The following is a 20,106-nucleotide window of genomic DNA, read 5'->3' as shown; positions in this document are numbered from 1 at the left end:
GGTTTCAAGGCTATTGCGTGGAGTCAAAAAGAATATGAACCTCAGCTCTCAGCAAATTCGGATTTGGCTTTTTATTTAAGTAAGTGGCAAACCCATCACCGCGTTACGCAGAGTGAGCGGACCCATAAAAGGGGGCGGTGTTGCCGCGTCGTCACTGAGCGCTACCCACTGTAGAGGACGCGAAGAAGAAGTCGACAGAAGACGACGACGACGACGACGACATACGTTCTCCGTGCGAATCGCATCTCCGCCTCAGCATATTTAGAGAAAGGTATTTATCATGCCCGTCGATTTATCAAATATGAGCTGATTTTGAAGTGATTGCCAAAACCTGTGGTGCAGTTTGGGGGGAGGGGAGGGGGGAGCCGTCCTCCTCCTTTCTCCATTAAAAAACGCAGCGCGGCGTCACGGCCTGCTTCGGGCCGGGTGTCGCGTACGTCCCTGTATATATATATATAATGGCAGCCGTGTGATTAAAGAAGAGCTTTGTTTCCAGGTGTGTGAAAAGGTCGCTCGCTACCCTCGTCGGACAGTGTGTTTGAACCCGGGCGGCGGAGTCCGCCATGTCGGCTTGTCCGCCCGCCTGCCCGCAGCCACCAGGCCCGAGAGCCTGCGGGCGGCCGTTGCCGTGGTAAAGCGGCGTCACAAACAAGGGACGGGCTTCATTTTACCACATTTTAAAAGAGCCATCGTGCAGCAAATAACAATTTTCCTCCCCGAAGAAGCAGATATTTGAACTGAGTAATCTTGTGTGCAGCGACGTGAGTAATTTCCCGGACCGGGTGGGATGTAAATAAAGTTAGTTTCGTTTCAGGAAAACGGGGGGGGGGGGGGGGGGCTTCCCCTGCTTAGCTAGCGAGACGGCTAGCCGCCTTGTGGCTAACGTTCTGGCGGGGGGCGGCGCAAAGGGCCTTCTACGATAAAACGTATGCCTGTCATTGCCGATCCTTACCGGAAACCCGAGTTTGGCGCATGCGCGATACTACGTCTACTTCCTGTCGGCAGCACGTCGACGCAATTCAGGGATTTCAATAATATTTTATCGGTGTTTTTATTAATTATGAATTATAATGTTGCAAAAAAAATCTGATTAAATGAATGCTTATTTTTCTTGTTTTATTTTCTTGTTTTCATGTTGGACGTCTTAACACGTGGTGCTAATGAAGTGGATGATATTTTTCCTCATTGACTAAACATTTTTCCTGCTCTGAGAATGAATATCGGATCTATGGAGCCAATTTCGTCATCGGTTAACGTAAAAGGCTTGCATTGCTTGAATAAAGTAATTGTTAAAAAACTAAATTGCTCTTAACTATTCGCTCAATCATGAAAATTAAATATATATTAATGTATATTATGATACATTTTTAACCTAATATGCTTTTAAAATTCATCATTGACTAAACATTTTTCCTGCTCTGAGAATGAATATCGGATCTATGGAGCCAATTTCGTCATCGGTTAACGTAAAAGGCTTGCATTGCTTGAATAAAGTAATTGTTAAAAAAACTCAATTGCTCTTAACTATTCACTCAATTATGAAAATTAAATATATATTAATGTATATTATGATACATTTTTAACCTAACGTGCTTTTAAAATTCATCATTGACTAAGCATTTTTCCTGCTCTGACAATGAATATCAGATATATGGGGCCAATTTCGTCATCGGTTAACGTAAAAGGCTTGCATTGCTTGAATAAAGTAATCGTTAAAAAAACTCAATTACTCTTAACTATTCACTCAATTCTGAAAATTAAATATATATTAATGTATATTATGATACATTTTTAACCTAACGTGCTTTTGAAATTCATCAAATTTAAGTGGACTACTAGATTTTGGTACTATTGTTAAAATCACATTAAACATTTTATCAATATGTATTTCCAAAGTTATGTTGCACTTATCAACATAAAGTGCGACTTCAATTAAAACTTTCCGCAACAGATTTTTGCATCTAAGCAAAAAAAATGAATGATCTTTGAACCTATCACAAAGACACTCCTTGATTTTCACTCCTTTATTTTTGCCATGTACAACTTATCTTTTTTACTAAAGTTATTTCTGATTTTTTTCCTCCCAATTTAGTGGCCAATCGATCCCTATTTTAGTTCATACACCCACCCTCGTACTGCGTGTGTTCACCAACTGCATCTCCGGCCGGCAGTCTCAAAGGAGACGCCTCGCCACTTTCGTGACAAGGCGACTCCAGGCTGACACACACAGACGCGTTCATGTGACGAACACAAGCCGACTCCGCCCCCCTCCCGAAGACAACGTTGCCAATTGCTGCTTCGTCGAGTCCAGCCATAGTCGGATCTGACGAGACCGAGGCGTGAACCCCGGTCCCCGGTGGGCAACTGCATTGACTCAAAGCTGACACTGAGACCGCTACATCACCGCGGACCTACAACTATCTTTTTAACTCGTACGTATAGACATGGTCATTTATAACACTCCTGATCTGAAATTGTCCTCTTCAACCCCGTCAATCACAACTTTCCTGCTGTGCAACAGTTCGGGGGAGGTGGAGTTTCACAACTTGAAGAGAGGCTCAAGGGTTCCCTGAAGAAGATGGGATGCTTTCTCTGTCCAGTAGACAAATCTCTTTCCGTGCCTTTGAATAATACCATTGTATAATTTTGGACAACGGTGACTTAATATAGCCAAGAAACTGAAATGTCATCCGTAGTGTGAGTCCTACCCTTCTATGCAAAACCTCTACATTAGTTGAATGCACCACCACTGGCGAATCAATGGCATTTCCCACTAAAAGGTCTCTTCCTGTTTTCTCAGTCCAGAATCCCGAGTCAGTGAAGGCTGCAATGTCTCTGGCAATCCAGAGAAAACACAATTATACATGTAATTGAATGATCAGTTCTGTAGCTGTACCTGTAACACAGGGCAGATAGTGATCAGCTTCATCCTGCTGCCCGCTTCAAGCCGGTAAAAGTAGGGCATCCTTGGAGCACAAGCCCTCCTCATAGTAATGGGACAAAATAGTATACCTCGGCATACAGAAGTACTTCGGTGTCTGTTCCTAATATATTTTTTTCTCGGTTGATGTGTATGTGATCGCAACAAAAAGAACTAACTGGCAAACAAAGCAGCGGGTCCACGTTTTTGTCTTTTCCAGGTGGCCACAACATAGAGGTGAACATCTTTTCCCTTATGGCAAGAGCATTACAAATGAATATATATATACATACATACATATGTATGTATGTACGTTAAAAAGGAGATGATGTCTAGTAGCATAAATTACATGTCTTGGTGCAGCTTCTCCCACAATCTTCAGGCAAGCATTTCCAATCTTAAATTAGTTGTAGAAAGCAGTTGACTACACAGTTAAACCTGCCGTGTGTTAACATCATGCGTTATCTGGGATTTTCTTTGTTGTGCAATAAACTAAGACAATAAACACTCGCATTAGATTCCATGCAGTGGCTTTAAACCAGGCTCTAAAAGTCTTCTCGTGTGAGGCAGATTTGGCCTTGCTTCACAATCGGCTCTCCTGGTGGCTGATTTTGTCCAACACATACTTCAACTAAAAGTAAAGAACATTTGATTGTGCAAAGGTGTCACTGGATGGAAAGAATGCCTACTAAATCATCCTGAAGAGGGCCCAAGACTTTCTCCCACTTTGCACATGACCAATCATATGGATGCTCCATCTGCTATTTAAATGTTGAATAACAGTGGTCCTGGAGAAACTTCCTCTCAGTTCCTCTGATGATACACAAATATGTGACAGTTACTGACAACAGGAATTCCAAACATGTATCTAATATTTTTGGATCCAGCATTTAATGTCAGAGTTATACACACAGTGTATGTAACACCCTTACTTTTCAATCTGTAGTACGTCCTTAGTCTGACACTCGGACCTTCTGGCAAGTTGAACTCTTCATAATGGTGGGGACCCCTTTGGAAGTGATGCTGGCAACAGTGTTATGGTCCTTGGTGCTAACTTTAACAAGTCAGCATCAGTCCATCATTTCTTTGGGGTCCGGTGACATGAGAATGTCATCACCAGCCTGAACTGAACATACCCAGACACACTTGTGCTTGCGATCTCTGAAGGTCTTTTGTTGCATGCTCTTTGCTCTCTCTATGTTGCAAAGAACCTACAAAAAAGAACACAAAAAGACACAATTGACCATGTCTGTGGGTGGGAAGCCAGATGAGGGTATGTGTCCTGGTTGCTGCACTAGCGCCTTCTCTAGTTGATCGGGGGAGGGGGAATAGCGTGATCCTCCCACGCGCTACGTCCCCCTGGCGAAACTCCTCACTGTCAGGTGAAAAGAAGTGGCTGCCGACTCCACATGTATCAGAGGAGACGTGGTAGTCTGCAGCCCTCCCCGGATCGGCAGAGGGGGTGGAGCAGTGACCGGGATGGCTCGGGAGAGTGGGGTAATTGGCCGGGTACAATTGGGGAGAAAAATTGAAAAATACACAAAAAAAAAAAAGAACAGTACCCAATAATTAATACTTACTGAAAATAAATATAGAATTTTCTGGTGTCTTCTCTTTAGTACAAACATTTTCATCTCATATGCTTTGGTGTCAGTGTCATCTTCTGGGTCAGCAACTTCAAAATTGTCTCCCATGGGAAAGGCATTCATCACTTAGAACCTACCTGTCTGAGCATGCAGCACAACTCCTGGTACGGGCTCTTGTTATATCAGACATGACTGCTGCAAGTCCTTACTGGCAGGTCTCCCTGCATGCTCTTTCAAACCTCTGCAAATGATCCAGAACGCAGTGGCGCATCTGGACTTCAACCGATGCAAAACGGCACGTCCCTCCACTGATCATATCCCTCCACTGGTTCCCAGTTGCTGCAACCTTAATGCTTGCTTACAAAACGGCAACTAAAACAGCTCCCGCCTACCTGAACTCCCTCATTCAGGTCTACACTCAGTCCTGCTCAGTACGCTGTACCAAATGAAAGGCGCCTGGCACTTCCGCCACAACAGGGCCCTAAGTCACTAGCCAGACCTCTTCTCTTCAGTAGTTCCCTGGTGGTGGAACGAGTTACCAAACTCAATTCGATCCACTGAGTCCCTCTCCATCTTTAAGAAGAAGCTAAAGATCCCCCTGTTTCTTGAACACCTCCACACCCGATGGCATAAAAAAAAAAATCTGCTTCTATGCACCCTATGCATTGCCTTTGTGCACTGCCTGTTGACACCTATGACCTATCGGACTTGACCCTTGTTTTTTAACACTTACTTGAGTTGTCGCCTCCTGACTAGATCCTTGCTTGTGTTGTATTAACTCTCAGATGTACGTCGCTTTGGATAAAAGCATCTGCTAAATGAAATTGTAAAAATCACTTCTGGCAGACGAGTGTTGATGGAAAATGAGGAAGTAGGGACTGTGCCTAGTGGAGGTCTGATCTCAAAAAAGCTCCCCATTAATAACCAAATCTAATAATTTAAAAGAAAAAAACTCCATCCTTTACGCTGAATATTAATAATCACAAATTCATCAACTTAGTTTTAACATTGTGAAAAGAAACTAAGATTTACATTCTTAGTTGGGGATATGAAATAGTGGCTCCCTACAATGTCTTTCCACTAATAAAATTGTGGATATTACTTACACAATATAGATGTGTTAGGACACAACCTGCTTTGCAGTGTTAATTCCATACACCACAGCAGGAAGGCAGACATCACTGTGGTTGTCATTCGCATACTTTCTGAGAGCACGCTTGATGTTCTGGTTGGTCCTTTCATCCTGCACATTTCAATGTATTTGCGAAGTTGATGAATAAGCCCAAGTCATTTAACAATAACAACAGATCTTAGAGGAAATACATCGAAAGTGTTACATGTCCATGTGTCTGGGGATGGCAAGCACTGGAGACCACGTGCTTGGATTTTCAGCATACTGAAAATGCTAGCTGCAGAGGAATAATCAGTTAAATTTGCAAGGCTGAAGTACTTGCAGACAAAAACATATGCAGTGAGCACCATAATTCATTGGACACTGACACATTTTTTTGTTGTTTTGGTTCTGTGCTCTAGGACTTTGAGTTTGAAAGGATACAAACTGTACTCTTGCCATTCTGCTTTTCAGTCTTGTCTGTTTTAAGAGGGGGGAAAAGGCTGAGAAAGTTGCAGTTCAAATTGAAAGGAAATGGCTGTATATCTGAGATTAAACTACATTAAACAGTTACTTGTACACTGCTTCTCCTATTCAATTACAGGATTTGAACAAGTACCGTTAACTTTTATAAGCAAATTGCATTTTGGTATTAAACACATCACCAAAATTGTTATTAACCAGAAAGTCCCAGTTTTTTAAGCCTCCATGCGTAATAATTTGTAAACAATCCTTTTTGTGAAATTTATGGACTTATTAATGAAATATACAAAAATTATTTTTTCAGTAAAGAGGCATGTCGGGATAACTAGTGTTACTTTTCTTTGTTTCAATCAATCAGTCAAGTTCTTTTTAAATGTACTTGGGCATCTTCAACTTTCATTCTTAAAGGTAACTGTTTTAAGTTTTACTCAGTCTGTGCAATCAATGTTGGAGGCAGTTTCACCTTTTAAAAGATATTCCTGCAAACGATGGTAAAAGGCAAAAGAATCCATGATATCGGGGAGCAGAAGACGTTTTTCAACATTGTCGTAAAACGATGTCGGTGACAGGAAGTAGATGCATTTTCACACGTGTTGAACAAATCGGGTTTCCGGTACGGATCGGGCAATGACGACGCCTTTTATCAGCAGGTGCCATGATGCTCTAGGTTTATGCTTGGCGCAGCGTCCCTGACATCACATTTCTTGCGTCGAGCTCATAAGTCATGCGCCATCTGCCAAGGCCCGAGCCACGGGGTCTCACGCGTGTACCAACGTACCAAGCGCACATACCAGCATTTGGCACCTTTGTCTCAAAATCCAGGGAAAACCCTGAAAATGTGAGTATTTATAACTGTGCTGTCCATTTTGTAAAGATTTTAAAACGGTAAAGATGTCAGAGGTTCAGCTAAACGGCCATCCATCATTATCCAAACTGCTTATCCTGAGCAGGGTCGCGGGGATGCTGGAGCCTATCCCAGCAGTCATTGGGCGGCAGGCGGGGAGACACCCTGGACAGGCCGCCATACTATCACAGGGCCTACACACACAAACACATTCACACCTAGGGACACTTTAGTATAGTCGGCTAAACATGTTTTGCTTGATTAGTTTTTCACGTCTTTGCTGCTGTACCTTCTCTTGCAGAGCCTGAGCAAGGAGGTTGGAAACTATATTAAGCTGGATATTTGAAATTCTGTATTTATATGGGATAGAATATCACTTCAAACAACTTGCTGTAATATGACCATAAATTCTTGCTTGGCAAACCAATTTGAGAATTTTACATTTAATCAATTTCCGTATTGTGAGTCATGTATGCTGAATTTGCCAATGAAGTGCCATATGGCTCAGAAAAGTTCTTAAGTTAGCCTGTAGTTTGCATAGTTTTTATGCTTGCTAATAAGCAAGATGTTAAGTTTGGCCTGATATTCTAAACCATAAGACCCAAATGATGAAAGTGAGATCATCAAAAGTAGCCGTGCTCCAGTGAGAATCACTTTCTCCCCCCTGCATCTGAGTTTTAGTTTTGACCAAAATTTTTGATAGATTTGTATTTATTATTGTCTTGTTAGTATTTGGTTAAGTGTTCTAATGATTTAAATTTGACCTTTGATTAAAGAAAGAAAGTTGAATCAGTTCATCTGGACACGTTTATTGAGAGAAACATTTCATCACTTGTTTAAGTGACCTCTTCAGTCTCAACTGACTGCAAGTATCCCCACCCTTATAAACAATACAGTGGCATAACGACCGAAAAAACGATCGGTTTCATATGCAAATTGCCGTGAAGATTAACTAGTTTCAATGGCAATGTGTACTATTCACAGAGGAATGGTGGCAATCACAGCATTCTAAGATGGCAACAGGTGTACTCTTATGCCCCCCCCCCGGTTCAGGGATGGTCGTTCCCTATTTACATACAGTATGTTTACATGACGTTAGAAAAAGTCGATTTATTGTGTTAGTCCGACTAAAACTGGACTTTTAAATGCATGTAAACGTGTTAGTCCAACTGAAATCGTACTAAAGCGAATTTCTCGAAGTCGGACTAACACACCTAGATAATGCGGTTGGGGATCGATTTACTCTGGCATGTATACACTTCAACCAGCCCCGAACTGGCCTAGGTGTTCTGTGCATGATCCATAATTCCCACAGTGGTCTTTCACCCGGAAGTCGAACAGCGTAGTATCAACAGTATCGACACGGCGAGTGCTAGAGCGAGAACCACGCATTTCTGGACAAACGAGGAGACAAACTTCATGTTGTGCCAGCTAAAGGAGTTGAATATCCTAAAGTACATGGATGGAAGGAGGACGCGGAATGGCGAACTATTTAGGAAAGTGGCGGAAATGTTGGACGAAGCGGGATTTAAAAGAACCCCCGAGCAAATCCGTGTTCGGTGGAAGCACCTCAAACAGGCCTACTGCTACAGGCCTGCTAACTTGTTAATCGCCTGTTTGGTATGTGACGCAATAGGTCAACCGGAAGAAGGTCCAGTAGCAACCAGCTGAAAGGGGGCATATTGCCACCTACCATAGCGGGGTCGGACATACTTCTGTCAATAAATCGATTCTCCCCCGGGTCTTGTATACTAGAACAATGACAGTAGTCCAATTACATGGCCTAATCGAGCTATCACCGTAGCTCGACTTAACTGCATGTAAACGCAGTCATAGATGGCCTCTTCGACTCCCTGTTCACGACCATCCCTGAAAGCTATCAGGGAAAACAAGCGCTGTTCTCTTCCTATTTTTGTTGCGCAATAGTTGACACAATTCTTTTGTGCTGTAAAGCATGCCTTCATTTTTCAAGAGATCGTGCCTGGTGCCAGACAGAATTGCATAGTGAAAGCGAGGCTTATAGGGACCCAACCTTAACACCGATGATGTCATTAGTCTATCGCCATTACACTTTGCAATCAACTTGATAAATGATAAGTTAAAACAAAAAAGTTTTCTACTGCCGCTTTAATTACAGGATTTTAAGGAAAATTCGTAGTTGTGTACATGGATCAATCAAGAGCTCACTTTGAGTCCATCCAACCCAAAGTAGCCAAACCACAACAATGAGGGCTTCATTCTGTTATTTACAGTAGTTAACAGTGTTTTTGAATAATTTGTGGTGTTCAGATGTTTTGTAGCAGGATCGAACAACAACAACAATTCATATATGATATATATGAATATGTAAAGAAGCCATTTCAATTCAAAAAACACAGCGCATATCACAAAAATGATTTCACGAGTAGAACGCAAACTTGAGTCTATATGCTTTGTAGGCAAGGTGGAATTTTTTTTTTTGGCACCATTACATAATTTTAGCAATACGTTGAGCTAGTTTCTCATCTGAAGGTTGGCTGAAACTATTTCATATGTTAGTAATTTTACAGTGGTCAAGCTTGGGACTTGACTTGAAAAGCAAGCCAACAAAAACCAGAAAATTGAAATGCCACACTACAATAACGATCAGTCAAAACCTTGCCACTAAAAGCTGAGCAAACATGGTAGCAGCTACTGTTTTTTTAAAACAGCAGGTATGTTATGTCATACAAATGAAAAGTTATTGAACGTTAATGTTTGAATAACTTGCAGATAACTTTGCTAAGACTACCATGTGTCATAAGCTTGTTTTTAGAGAGGGGTAGGGTTAAAGGATGCCTTAAGTGTTCCATCTTGGTTGTCCCATGGAAATTACAATTGTATGCGATGGCTGGCTGACCATAAAAGTTGATCCTGCTCTTAGAAAAGGGATCTACGATAGGCTAATAGGATAGGTCTTTCTTGACACCTTTGATATATCAGATCCGTATTTCAGGATGTTTCAGTAAGTGGGAGCTGAGTTCAAAACCTCTAAGTGGTTACAGATCTAATATAGGTTTCATATTGTTGTTTACTAGACTGCTGTAGACTAAAAACTCACTACTGTATGTCCTTATGTTCCACTGCATTGTTTTTTTTTTTTTAATTCTTAAACTCATCACTTTTGATGAAACTTACACAACAGTCTTCGGTGCAAGCTAACTAGCTAACATCCTGTAAACATGCATAACATGCAGGCATTTTAATTTAAGTCTCTGTGCCTTACAGGTCTATTAGGCAGAAAAAAACTAAATTTAAAAAAAAAAGCCCATCATGCTGCAGTGTTGGTCATTCAAAGTAGGGTAAAAGGCAGGGTTTTTTTTTAATTGTTTTTTTAACTTATTTATTCTATTTGTTTATTGTAATCCACAGTGTTAGTTTTCTGTGAAAACCAAGCTGTTAGTAGGGGTGGGAATCACTAGAGGCCCCACGACATATCACAGTACGATAGTGCGATTTTAAGCCTTTTGCGATATGCTGAGTATTGCGATGCATATATTGGATTTATTACCTTTTTCAATTATGTCCCCAAAGGAAAACTTTGTCAACAGCTGTTTTATAAATGACCTCGCCAGAAAAAAAAAGCTCAGCACCACCATCTATTGGGCTGAAAAGGCAATTGATTTTATTATTCTAGTGCCGTTCCAAAAAGTTAAATTCATATTTGCAATTTATATAATAAAAGATCAGTACTTCTGTGTATCAATACAATATTGTTATGCAAAATATTGCTATACTATGCTGTATCCATTTTTCCCCCACCCCTAACTGTTAGGCACTGCTCACTTTTAACAATTTCCCAACAATTCCCCTACAAAATCACGCCAAATATTCTAGGCTGATTAATTCTTTCCAAATAGAGCAGCCAATCAAGTCATCTTGTGAAAATTCCTGTATTATTTTCATACCGCAATATATATCATAGAAAAAAAGAATTTTGCAATGTGAGTTTTTTTTCTAATATTGTGCAGCCCTACTGTGTATTTTTTGTTTGCTTTATTTATCCCCTCAGAGTAAAACCCCACTTGGCTGTCTAGAGTTATAAATGCTTCTAAGTATTTGACTGTTGTTGCATAACGCTGCTTTGCTTTCCGTTCCTGCAAGAAACGCATGATGGACCCTTTGGATGAGAGGATGGAGATTGTAAAGCCATCAACATTTTTTTGCTGTAACTTATTGTGTGAAGATTAAATCCACATACAGTGAAAACAAAAAGGGCCTCTGAAAAATAATTTTAAAACTAAGCACACAGGAAAATCTTCCCATCTGTAACGTTATATTTCTGCTCTCCACCTCCTAGCTTTGCCGCGCTCACAGACAGTCATTCGCTGCTTGTTCCCTCCCTCCGTTTGTGCCAGAGTGGCGCCTTTGGTGCCCCCAGCAGCACCAGGGGGTGTCATTTCCTGTTTGGATCTGCAGCTGATGCTGCTGCAGTGACAGCTCTTCAACTGGTCCAAATTGAAGCTCAGGCCCAGATTGCTCTCCAGCAGCTCACAGCTCTAGCAGCTATAACTGCTGGCAACCAGTCTCATCTCAGTCACAGACAAAAAACTCCTCCTCACCTGTCGTTCCTCAATCTCATCAAAACACAACAGGCATTCGCCGTAGGGTTAAATACAGCAGCCAACAACACAAACTACAAAACTACGCCTTGTAATCAGTCAGGTGCCATGTATCATCACCATTCCCAGCAACAAGGGCCACCGCAAGGCTTTTCCAACAGGCCCCGACCCTCACATCATCAACATCCAAATCAACAGCAACAGCCCAGCCGCTCTGCTGATGTGCTGTCCCAGACGTTGGGTTTCCAGTTCCCTCGTCCCACCCAGCTGCCTGATGAGCTTGAGTCAGCCCTGGCTATCAGGGGTTCTAGGGACATGGACCATCGTCTGCTAGACCACATGAATAGATCAAACCAGGGATCAGGGCCTGGGATGGGCCAGTGTTCATCAGAATCTGGAGGCTACAGTTCCAGTTCCATACCTCTCATTTCTGACAATCAGCCTGGTCACCAGCAAGGGGGAGACTGGTCAAGTTACAAACATCCTAGTAAACTGTTTACTGGCCCTTCCCACCAGGCTCAGCGGCAGCCCCAGAACAGCTACTCTGGAACTGGCATGCAGAGCTGGAACACCCCTGTTACTGACACACCTCCTCAGGCTCGGGGACCCCATGGAGGAGGAACTGGCAGTGGTGGAAACAGTGGAGGGGTAGATGGTCAAAGTTTATACACCCCAGAGAGTGCAGGAAGTATCCTAGCTAGTTTTGGACTGTCCAATGAAGACCTGGAGGTGTTGAGTCACTACCCTGATGATCAGCTGACCCCTGACACCTTACCATTCATTCTCAGGGATATCCAGATCAACAAGTCCAACAAGAACAGTGCAGCACCATCTTCCTCCTCATCCAATTTCCCACAAAGTATTTCACGCAGCATCCACAATGTGCCACAGTCCACCTCCTGCTCGTCTCCATTGGAACGGTCGCATTCGCCAGAGGTGCCCAGCCTTCTTAGTGTCACTCAGACGGCAGGAAAAGTCATCGATTATGGTCATGCCAGTCGGGCAACAGATGAAAGCAGTGGCAGAGACACTTTTAAACGTGAACCACTGTCCAGCGAAAGAACAGTTAAAATGGTGTACTCTCCGCCACCGTCCCCAGTTCCCAAACACAAAGCAGAAGTGGCAGAAAGACGAATGGTTCGCTTGGAACACACTGAACCAAACAAGCACGGGGACCTGGACTATCGCAGGACAAGTGGCGATATTCACAAGAGCAAGCGATCACCTGTCCGAGAATTTCCATTATCGAAACCTCGTCGTCCAGACCGGGACTACAGACGGGATGTACCCCAACGAAGTACCCTGTCTGGAACCAGGAGTGAGTCTTCATCATTGTCCCGGCATCCTGTTTCCTCTTCTGCCTCAAAGGCACAAGGCAGCACCAAGAGGTTACCCACCCCAACCATGATAAGTGATTTCTCAGCGGAGCCTCCAAAGGTGTACCCCCATACCTGCTCCCTGTGCCACACACAGTGTGATCAGGCTAAGGTAAGTGTTGACACACCATCGAGAGACACCGGTCTTTCTATAGGGATGTTTTCATATCATGAATTTAATCATTACTTTTCTTCACTGGGCAGTTGTCAGTTTGCAGGGAGTTGCTACACCCATAATTCCGTCACTCACATGCATTGTTTAGTATTCCTTATTGAAACTAATGGGTGTTTGCACAGAACTTACGTGCTAGGTTATGGCTAGCAGTATTAATGTTGAATGAGGAATGCTAAAAGTGCTAATTTGTTAAAGTGTAAAAGTGGGTTTTTTTTTTTGTCTGTGAATGTTCTCATTCTTTTCCCTCCATTTTGACAAGTTCCTGGTGAAGAATTAAAAACTAAAGTTTTAAAAGTTGCACTTCTAATAAAAAGGCACCAAAGTTAGGATTTGTTTCCAGTCTTTTGAAGTAGATAAGCCTCATTTGAAGGAGAAGCCATATTGTTCCTTAGGCCACTTGTTAAAGAGACAATATTGGTTCTCCTCTCTTGGAGCGAAAGTCCCCAGCTCTTTGTTTCTTTAGCAAATCTTGTTAAATATGTGAAGTTGAACTTTCATTTAAAACCGATTTCTTTTCCTTTACAGTTTACACTAAGAGATGGGAAAGAAACAAAGCTGCTTTGGATAGTGATTGATAGTGATTCTTTGGGAAGTCAGCTTCTAGTATTTACTGTGCAGCTCAGTGCTGACGAATGATCATCTTAAAAACAGTTTTGCTTTTCTCCGTAAAGTAGTTATTAATAGGATGTCCAGGTGGCGTAGCGGTCTATTCCGTTGCCTACCAACACGGGGATCGCCAGTTCAAATCCCCGTGTTACCACTGGCTTGGTCGGGCGTCCCTACAGACACAATTGGCCGTGTCTGTGGGTGGGAAGCCGGATGTGGGTATGTGTCCTGGTCGCTGCACTAGCGCCTCCTCTGGTCAGTCGGAGCACCTGTTCAGAAGGGAGGGGGAACTGGGGGGAATAGCGTGATCTTTCCATGCGTTACGTCCCCCTGGTGAAATCCCTCACTGTCAGGTGAAAAGAAGCGGCTGGCAACTCCACATGTACGGGAGGAGGCATGTGGTAGTCTGCAGCCTTCCCCGGATCAGCAGAGGGGGTGGAGCAGCGACCGGGACGGCTCGGAAGAGTGGGGTAATTGGCTGAATACAATTGGGGCGAAAAAGGGGAGGGAATTAAAAGTAGTTATTAATGAGCTGAATGAGGAAACAAGCAGAATTAAATTTTGGTCACTGGATCAGTACCACTGTTGGAGTGTTTTTATGATAAAGGGTAAAGCAATTAAATTTTAGTCATTGCTAATTATCTGCTTTATGCAGGAATCTGTTTCTCTTTACATGAATAAAAATGGATTAGCTTTATGTTAGCTGCATATTGACATTGAGTTGAGTGAAGGGCATGTCCAGTTGCAGTGAGGCTATTGTTGAGAATTCATCATGGGTTGGGTTAAACAAATGTTCAAAATGTAATTGAGAGGACATTAAGTGCTCAGTCTAAAAAAAAAAAATCCTGATCCTTGCTCCAAAGAAATATGGGGAAGATGAGCGTTAAAGCATCTAGAGGACTTTTCTGGTTCTGAAGTAATGACTGCAGATTTAAACTCATTGGTTATCTTGAAAATTTTAGTGTGGTTTTTTTTTGGGGGGTGGGGGGGGGCACAAATATTGGTTTGACGCACTTGGACCATGAATTGAATCTGAAAAACATTTGGCCGTGCATTGTTTCATTATAATTTCACTGTAATTTTTTTTGCCAGTATTAAGAAATTTGCTAATTGTGTGCGTTTATCAAACCAAAATATCTTCAGAAAGCAGGATATCAAAGCTAAACTATAACCGTTACTTTTAGCCCACTTTCTGAAAATGGTAACAAATATATGACTAATTTAGCATGATGCCATTTAAAAAAATTGTTTTTGTTTTTTTCTGTGGGTGGATAAGAAAATAAAAGCCCTTACAAATGTTAGCGGGTCATCGGCATCAAGCCCTTAGGTTTTCAGTGCTATTGTAGGCTTGTTGATCAAAGAATGTTTTTTGGGGGTTTTTTTGTTTGTTTGTTTGTTTGTTGGGTTTTTTTTGCAGATGGTCTTTTGTGACCTGCATTTACCTCTGAAAGTAATTCTCTCCAGCCAAGGCACCAATGGTCAATTTGACCAGAAGATCATATATTGTATTTTTTGTTTTGTCTGACATTCTGTTCATGCCTCCAGAAAGTTTCTCTTAAGCGCCCGGGACAGTGGATATTTTGTGCATCTCTTGTCATGACTAAGGGAGACTGGTCCGAAATAGTTAGAAACTGCAAATTTGGGAATTAAAAGAAGAAAAATCCAGACGCTTTAAAAAATATTTTTCCGGATTACTCTTTTAAGTATTTAAGAAGAAAAAGACGCGCCACTTTTTTCTTCTTCTTTTTTTTTTCTTTCCTGCTCCAGATGCTCAGACAGCAAATGACAAAGATGGACAAAGTGACGTTGAAATCGGAACATGGAACACGTGGTTGGTTTTTGCCCAGCAACATTCCAGGTTGCTGGGCAAAAACTACCAAGGAGTTGATCTGTTTTTCTATTTGAGAATAAAATCGATGTTGTCAACAACAAAACTAATGCTGCATTCACCCGGAATCTGGTAGATGGCAAACCAGAAATCATTATTGTGGATGAGAGCAGGACGGTAAAATCAACCGGCAAATTATGACAACGGCAGACGGCACTGCCGTTCACAGTTAAAATATTTGATTTTTTTTTTTTGCCAATCTCCGCGATGGAATTTGCAACCAGATGTTACGCAGCACATCACAAAAAAGGAAAAACTGGTGGATTTGGACAGCGTGCTTTTATATTTATAAGAATTTACAGAATTGCTGTATATAATCAAATAAAGCAAGCACAAAACACGTTTGTACAATTTAACTGTTTATTTTTTTTTCTGGAAACTACATCACCATAGCAACCCATCCATCCATCATCCAAACCGCTTATCCTGCTCTCAGGGTCGCGGGAATGCTGGAGCCTGTCCCAGCAGTCGTTGGGCAGCAGGCGGGGAGACACAGGCCGCCAGGCCATCACACAGGGCCCACACACACACACACACATTCATACCTAGGGACGATTTAGTACGGCTGATTCACCTGACCTACATGTCTTTCGACTGTGGGAGGAAACCGGAGCCCCCGGAGGAAACCCACACAGGCACGGGGAGAACATGCAAACTCCACATAAGAGGACGACCCGGGACGACCCCCAAGGTTGGACTACACCGGAGCTCGGACCCAAGACCTTCTTGCTGTGAGGCGACCGTGCTAACCACTGCGCCATCCTGCCGCCCACCATAGCAACCCATGCAGTTTTTTTGCCGTTGCGTAGTTTGCGGGTTTTCCCGTTCCATTTTGCCAGCTACCGTTTACCGTCTCCTGGGTTCCATGTGAATGCAGCATTAAACCTCTTGTAACCTGTTCCGTAATATGAATTTGGGGAACGCTCATGCTCCCATTTAGTTGTGAGAAAACAGTTGTTTGTGACATCCAGACAGTCAGGTGTGAAGTGTCACCTTTTTATTCTATACAGAGTTCAGACAGCAAGCCAACACTTTGCTGCAGTGTATTGTGTATTTTACCTGGAAATAAGAAATATGAATTGTTAAATAACTTCTTTCGGCCCTTTCTTTTTCTTAACAGTGTTAAAATAATGACACCAGCGCACAAAAAAAAAACCTTTGGACATATTCATTCTAATAGCTGCTGTGTAGAGTCATGTCACAATGCCACCTTTAGAAGTTGCTTGTTTCTCTTCATACACATGATGTGAAACAAATAGGATTTGAATAGTTTCTATTTGTTTCATTGTTGTCCTTCCCTCTCCCTTTTCCTTTCACCTTCAGGATTGGATTGAGCATGTTAACACTGTCAGCCACACTGCTGCCTGCAGAGACCTTCGCAACAAGTGAGGAAACTTTTCAAGCACACTAGCCCCTCGCTGAGTTGCATCTCAGAAAGCATTACTTTTCCTTGAGAGAAACTGGCTTTAAGCATTTCATATAAATGCATGTATGTTTTCATCGACTGAGCCCTCTAAATTCCATCAGCGCAGTGGTGAGAGTAGAGGAAATTGGAAATAAGACTTTTATTGGCATTTTCTGTGGTGAAGCAAGTCTGCTTTCAAACAGCAATCTTAGTTTTTTTCTAATTAAACACCAACAGTTATTTATAGAAATGCACCAATTGCAATTTTCTTGGCCCATTCCGATTTTGTCTGACCTGACGAGTCCAACTTTGGCAAGTTGCCCCCCCCCAACTATCAGCATACATTAATTTGATGGAAATTTCAATTTTATGTCCATAATTAAACATTGAATAATAAATAACTTTTACATTTTCTCCAAAACTGCACCAGGTCACAGGATATTCTCTCAGTCGCACTCAAACAAATCTCAAAGTGCTCCAGGGTGCTGGGCAAAGCTTTTTTTGTACAAATAAAATCCGACTGAAAATTTACTACTACTTTTGGCTGCTCCTGTTAGGGATCACCACAGTGGATCATCCGTTTCCATCTCTTCCTGTCCTCTGCATCTTCCGCTGTCATGCCGACAACCGGCATGTCTTCCCTCACCATATCCATAAAGCTCCTCTTTGGCGTTCCTCTTTTCCTCTTCCCTGGCAGCTCCATATTCAGCATCCTTCTCCCAATATACCCAGCATCTCTCCTCCACACATGTCCAAACCATCTCAATCTTGCCTCTCTTTCTTTGTCTCCAAACTGTCCAACCTGAGCTGTCCCTCTAATATACTCGTTCCTAATCCTGTCCTCCTCCATCACTCCCAACGAAAATCTTAGCATCTTCAGCTCTATCCCCTCCAGCTCCACCTCCTGTCTTGTCATCAGTGCTACCATCTCCAAACCATACAACATAGCTGGTCTCACTACCATCTTGTAAACCTTCCCTTTCACTCTTGCTGGTACCATTCTTCTCCACCCTGCCTGCACTCTTCTTCACCTCTCTTCCGCACTCCCCGTTACTTTGAACAGTTGACCCGAAGTATTTAAACTCATCCACCTTCGTCACCTCTACTCATTGCATCCTCACCGTTCCACTGTCCTCCCTCTCATTCACACTTATGTATTCCGTCTTGCTCCTGCTGACTTTCATTCATTCAAACTTCCAACTCTCACCTCCACACTCCTACCCTTTCTCCTCTCCCGCTCCCTCTGGACACCCCCACCCCCCCACCCTTCTTCGCCCAACGTAGCATAGTTTCCACCGGCACCCTGCTGGCCAACAGTATCGGTGGCAGTCGTTAGTAACCTGGGCCTCAACCGATTCGATATGGAAATCTAATTTATGATCCGCATATTTGATCTGGCAAAGATTTTATGCCGGATGCCTTTCCTGACGCAACCACTCCCCATTTATGTGGGCTTGGGACCGGCACTAAGAATGCACTGGCTTGTGCATCCTCAGCAGCTGGGTTAAAATCCAACTGAAAATTAATTGCAGTATATATCCCACTTTATCTAACATGTTTAACTTTCCCAAAGTAAACAACAGTTTTCGATGCTATGTTTTATGTTACTGTCTGTGCCGCTGCATGCGTGATGTAAGCTATCATGCAGCGCATGTGTGTACATTTGACCAGCACAGAATTGGATGTATCCGAGACTGACCGGCCTTTTACCGGTCATGGCTGATCATGCTGAAAATAGGCCAATTCCAGTTACTGGGTCGATCGATGGGTGCATCTCTAGTTATTGATGCATTTCTCTGAACATTAGTTCCACAAAAATGAGTCGCGAGAGAAGCGTTCTTTGGCTACCTAATTTGTCTGAATACCGCTCAGAATTTTAGCATTTGAAATCTACATTAGCATTTGGAGACATTTTAATGACCTTCTCAGCATGTTGATGGATGTTATGCTAACAGGTTTGTCTATTTGTGTGTGTGTGTGTGTGTGTGTGTGTATGCGCCTGTATGTTTAAAGGTATCCTGACTGGAAGCCCAATCTCAAAAGGTCAGTTTGACTTCTTTTGACTTCTATTTCCGTAAAGTGGTTTCTTTGGGGTGTGTTATTTATTGTTTATACAGTGTTGTTTATCGGGTGAAATCTGATCTTTGATTCCCTCCAAATCCCACCTTTCATGTACCCATCTTCAATATTACTTTAGGAGAAATACCCCAGATGACAGCCGCACTCCTTGGCCCGCTAAGGGACGCTCTCCATCACACTCGATCTCCCGCTCCCTCTCTTGGTCTCCCAGCCCTCCTCCCTCAAAACGCAGGTTGGGCCCCCACCCTCACAGACCGCATGAGAGTCCTTACCCTCCTCACCATCGCCTTCGCCATCATCACCATGGAGGTATATATGCTGGAGAATAGACATGTACAGTATCCGTGTAATCCTTAACAATATATTGACAAGCTAATATTTCCTAAATACCAGAACAGAGTGTGTAGATTTCTTATGTCATTGCCCCTGCATGTGTCGTCAAGATGTTCATCAAGATAACAATTTCCAACAGGTGACATCTCAAGTGTTGGACCTTGTATTGAGTCTGTCGTACCAGCTGTGGGACAAAGTTGTTCATGCTCACAAAATCTGTTGGAAAGTTTGTTTTAAATGCATTAACAAAAAACTGTTTCTAATTGTCAGGTGTTATTAAGAGAAACATATAAGACTGAGACGCAACTAGTTTCTGGTTCTGTCCATTTCTTTTCTTAAGACCACACCCATCGTTCGGAGCCGTGCCCCTCCGATGTACATAGTCCTAGCCGCTCCCATAGGGGATCTTCTTCCTCGAGCAGCCATCAGCCAGAGAGGAAAGCCAAGGAATCATCAGGTCAGTTGGTGCCTTATCTCCCTCTTGGTTCTTTCATTGCCTCATTAATTTGTTATTTTTGAATGTGCATGAACCGTTTGGGATCATAAATTAAATCTTGATAATATGTTAAAATTTTGAGATGAGATCAAACTGTAATTTTTGAATCTGTAATTGGCTGTTTTTTATCTTTTTTGTTTTTCAAGATTCAAAAGGTTTATTGGGCAGTGAAATTATTAATTTTTGTTTTGTTTGTAAACTCTGAAAACTGCAACAAAAGAAAT

At 42.4% G+C, this 20,106-nt stretch overlaps 1 protein-coding gene across 1 annotated transcript in view; it reads left to right on the top strand.

Moving 5' to 3' along the window:
- Positions 1-175: 175 nt before the first annotated feature.
- Positions 176-20,106, top strand: part of LOC130112815 (zinc finger protein 638-like) — a 42,301-nt gene continuing 22,370 nt past the window's right edge. Inside the window, exons 1-6 of the mRNA XM_056280310.1 lie at positions 176-271; positions 11,263-13,012; positions 16,893-16,954; positions 18,988-19,017; positions 19,172-19,362; positions 19,727-19,843. Of these exons, the coding sequence (XP_056136285.1) occupies positions 11,633-13,012; positions 16,893-16,954; positions 18,988-19,017; positions 19,172-19,362; positions 19,727-19,843 (1,780 nt within the window). The 5' untranslated portion in view covers positions 176-271; positions 11,263-11,632. The remainder of the gene's footprint in view (positions 272-11,262; positions 13,013-16,892; positions 16,955-18,987; positions 19,018-19,171; positions 19,363-19,726; positions 19,844-20,106) is intronic.

This window comes from Lampris incognitus, chromosome 5 (genome assembly GCF_029633865.1).
Source record: "Lampris incognitus isolate fLamInc1 chromosome 5, fLamInc1.hap2, whole genome shotgun sequence".
NCBI classification, from domain to species: domain Eukaryota; kingdom Metazoa; phylum Chordata; class Actinopteri; order Lampriformes; family Lampridae; genus Lampris; species Lampris incognitus.
The sequence above is the reverse complement of the archived record's forward strand: the minus strand, read 5'-3'. Positions and strand labels throughout refer to the sequence as shown.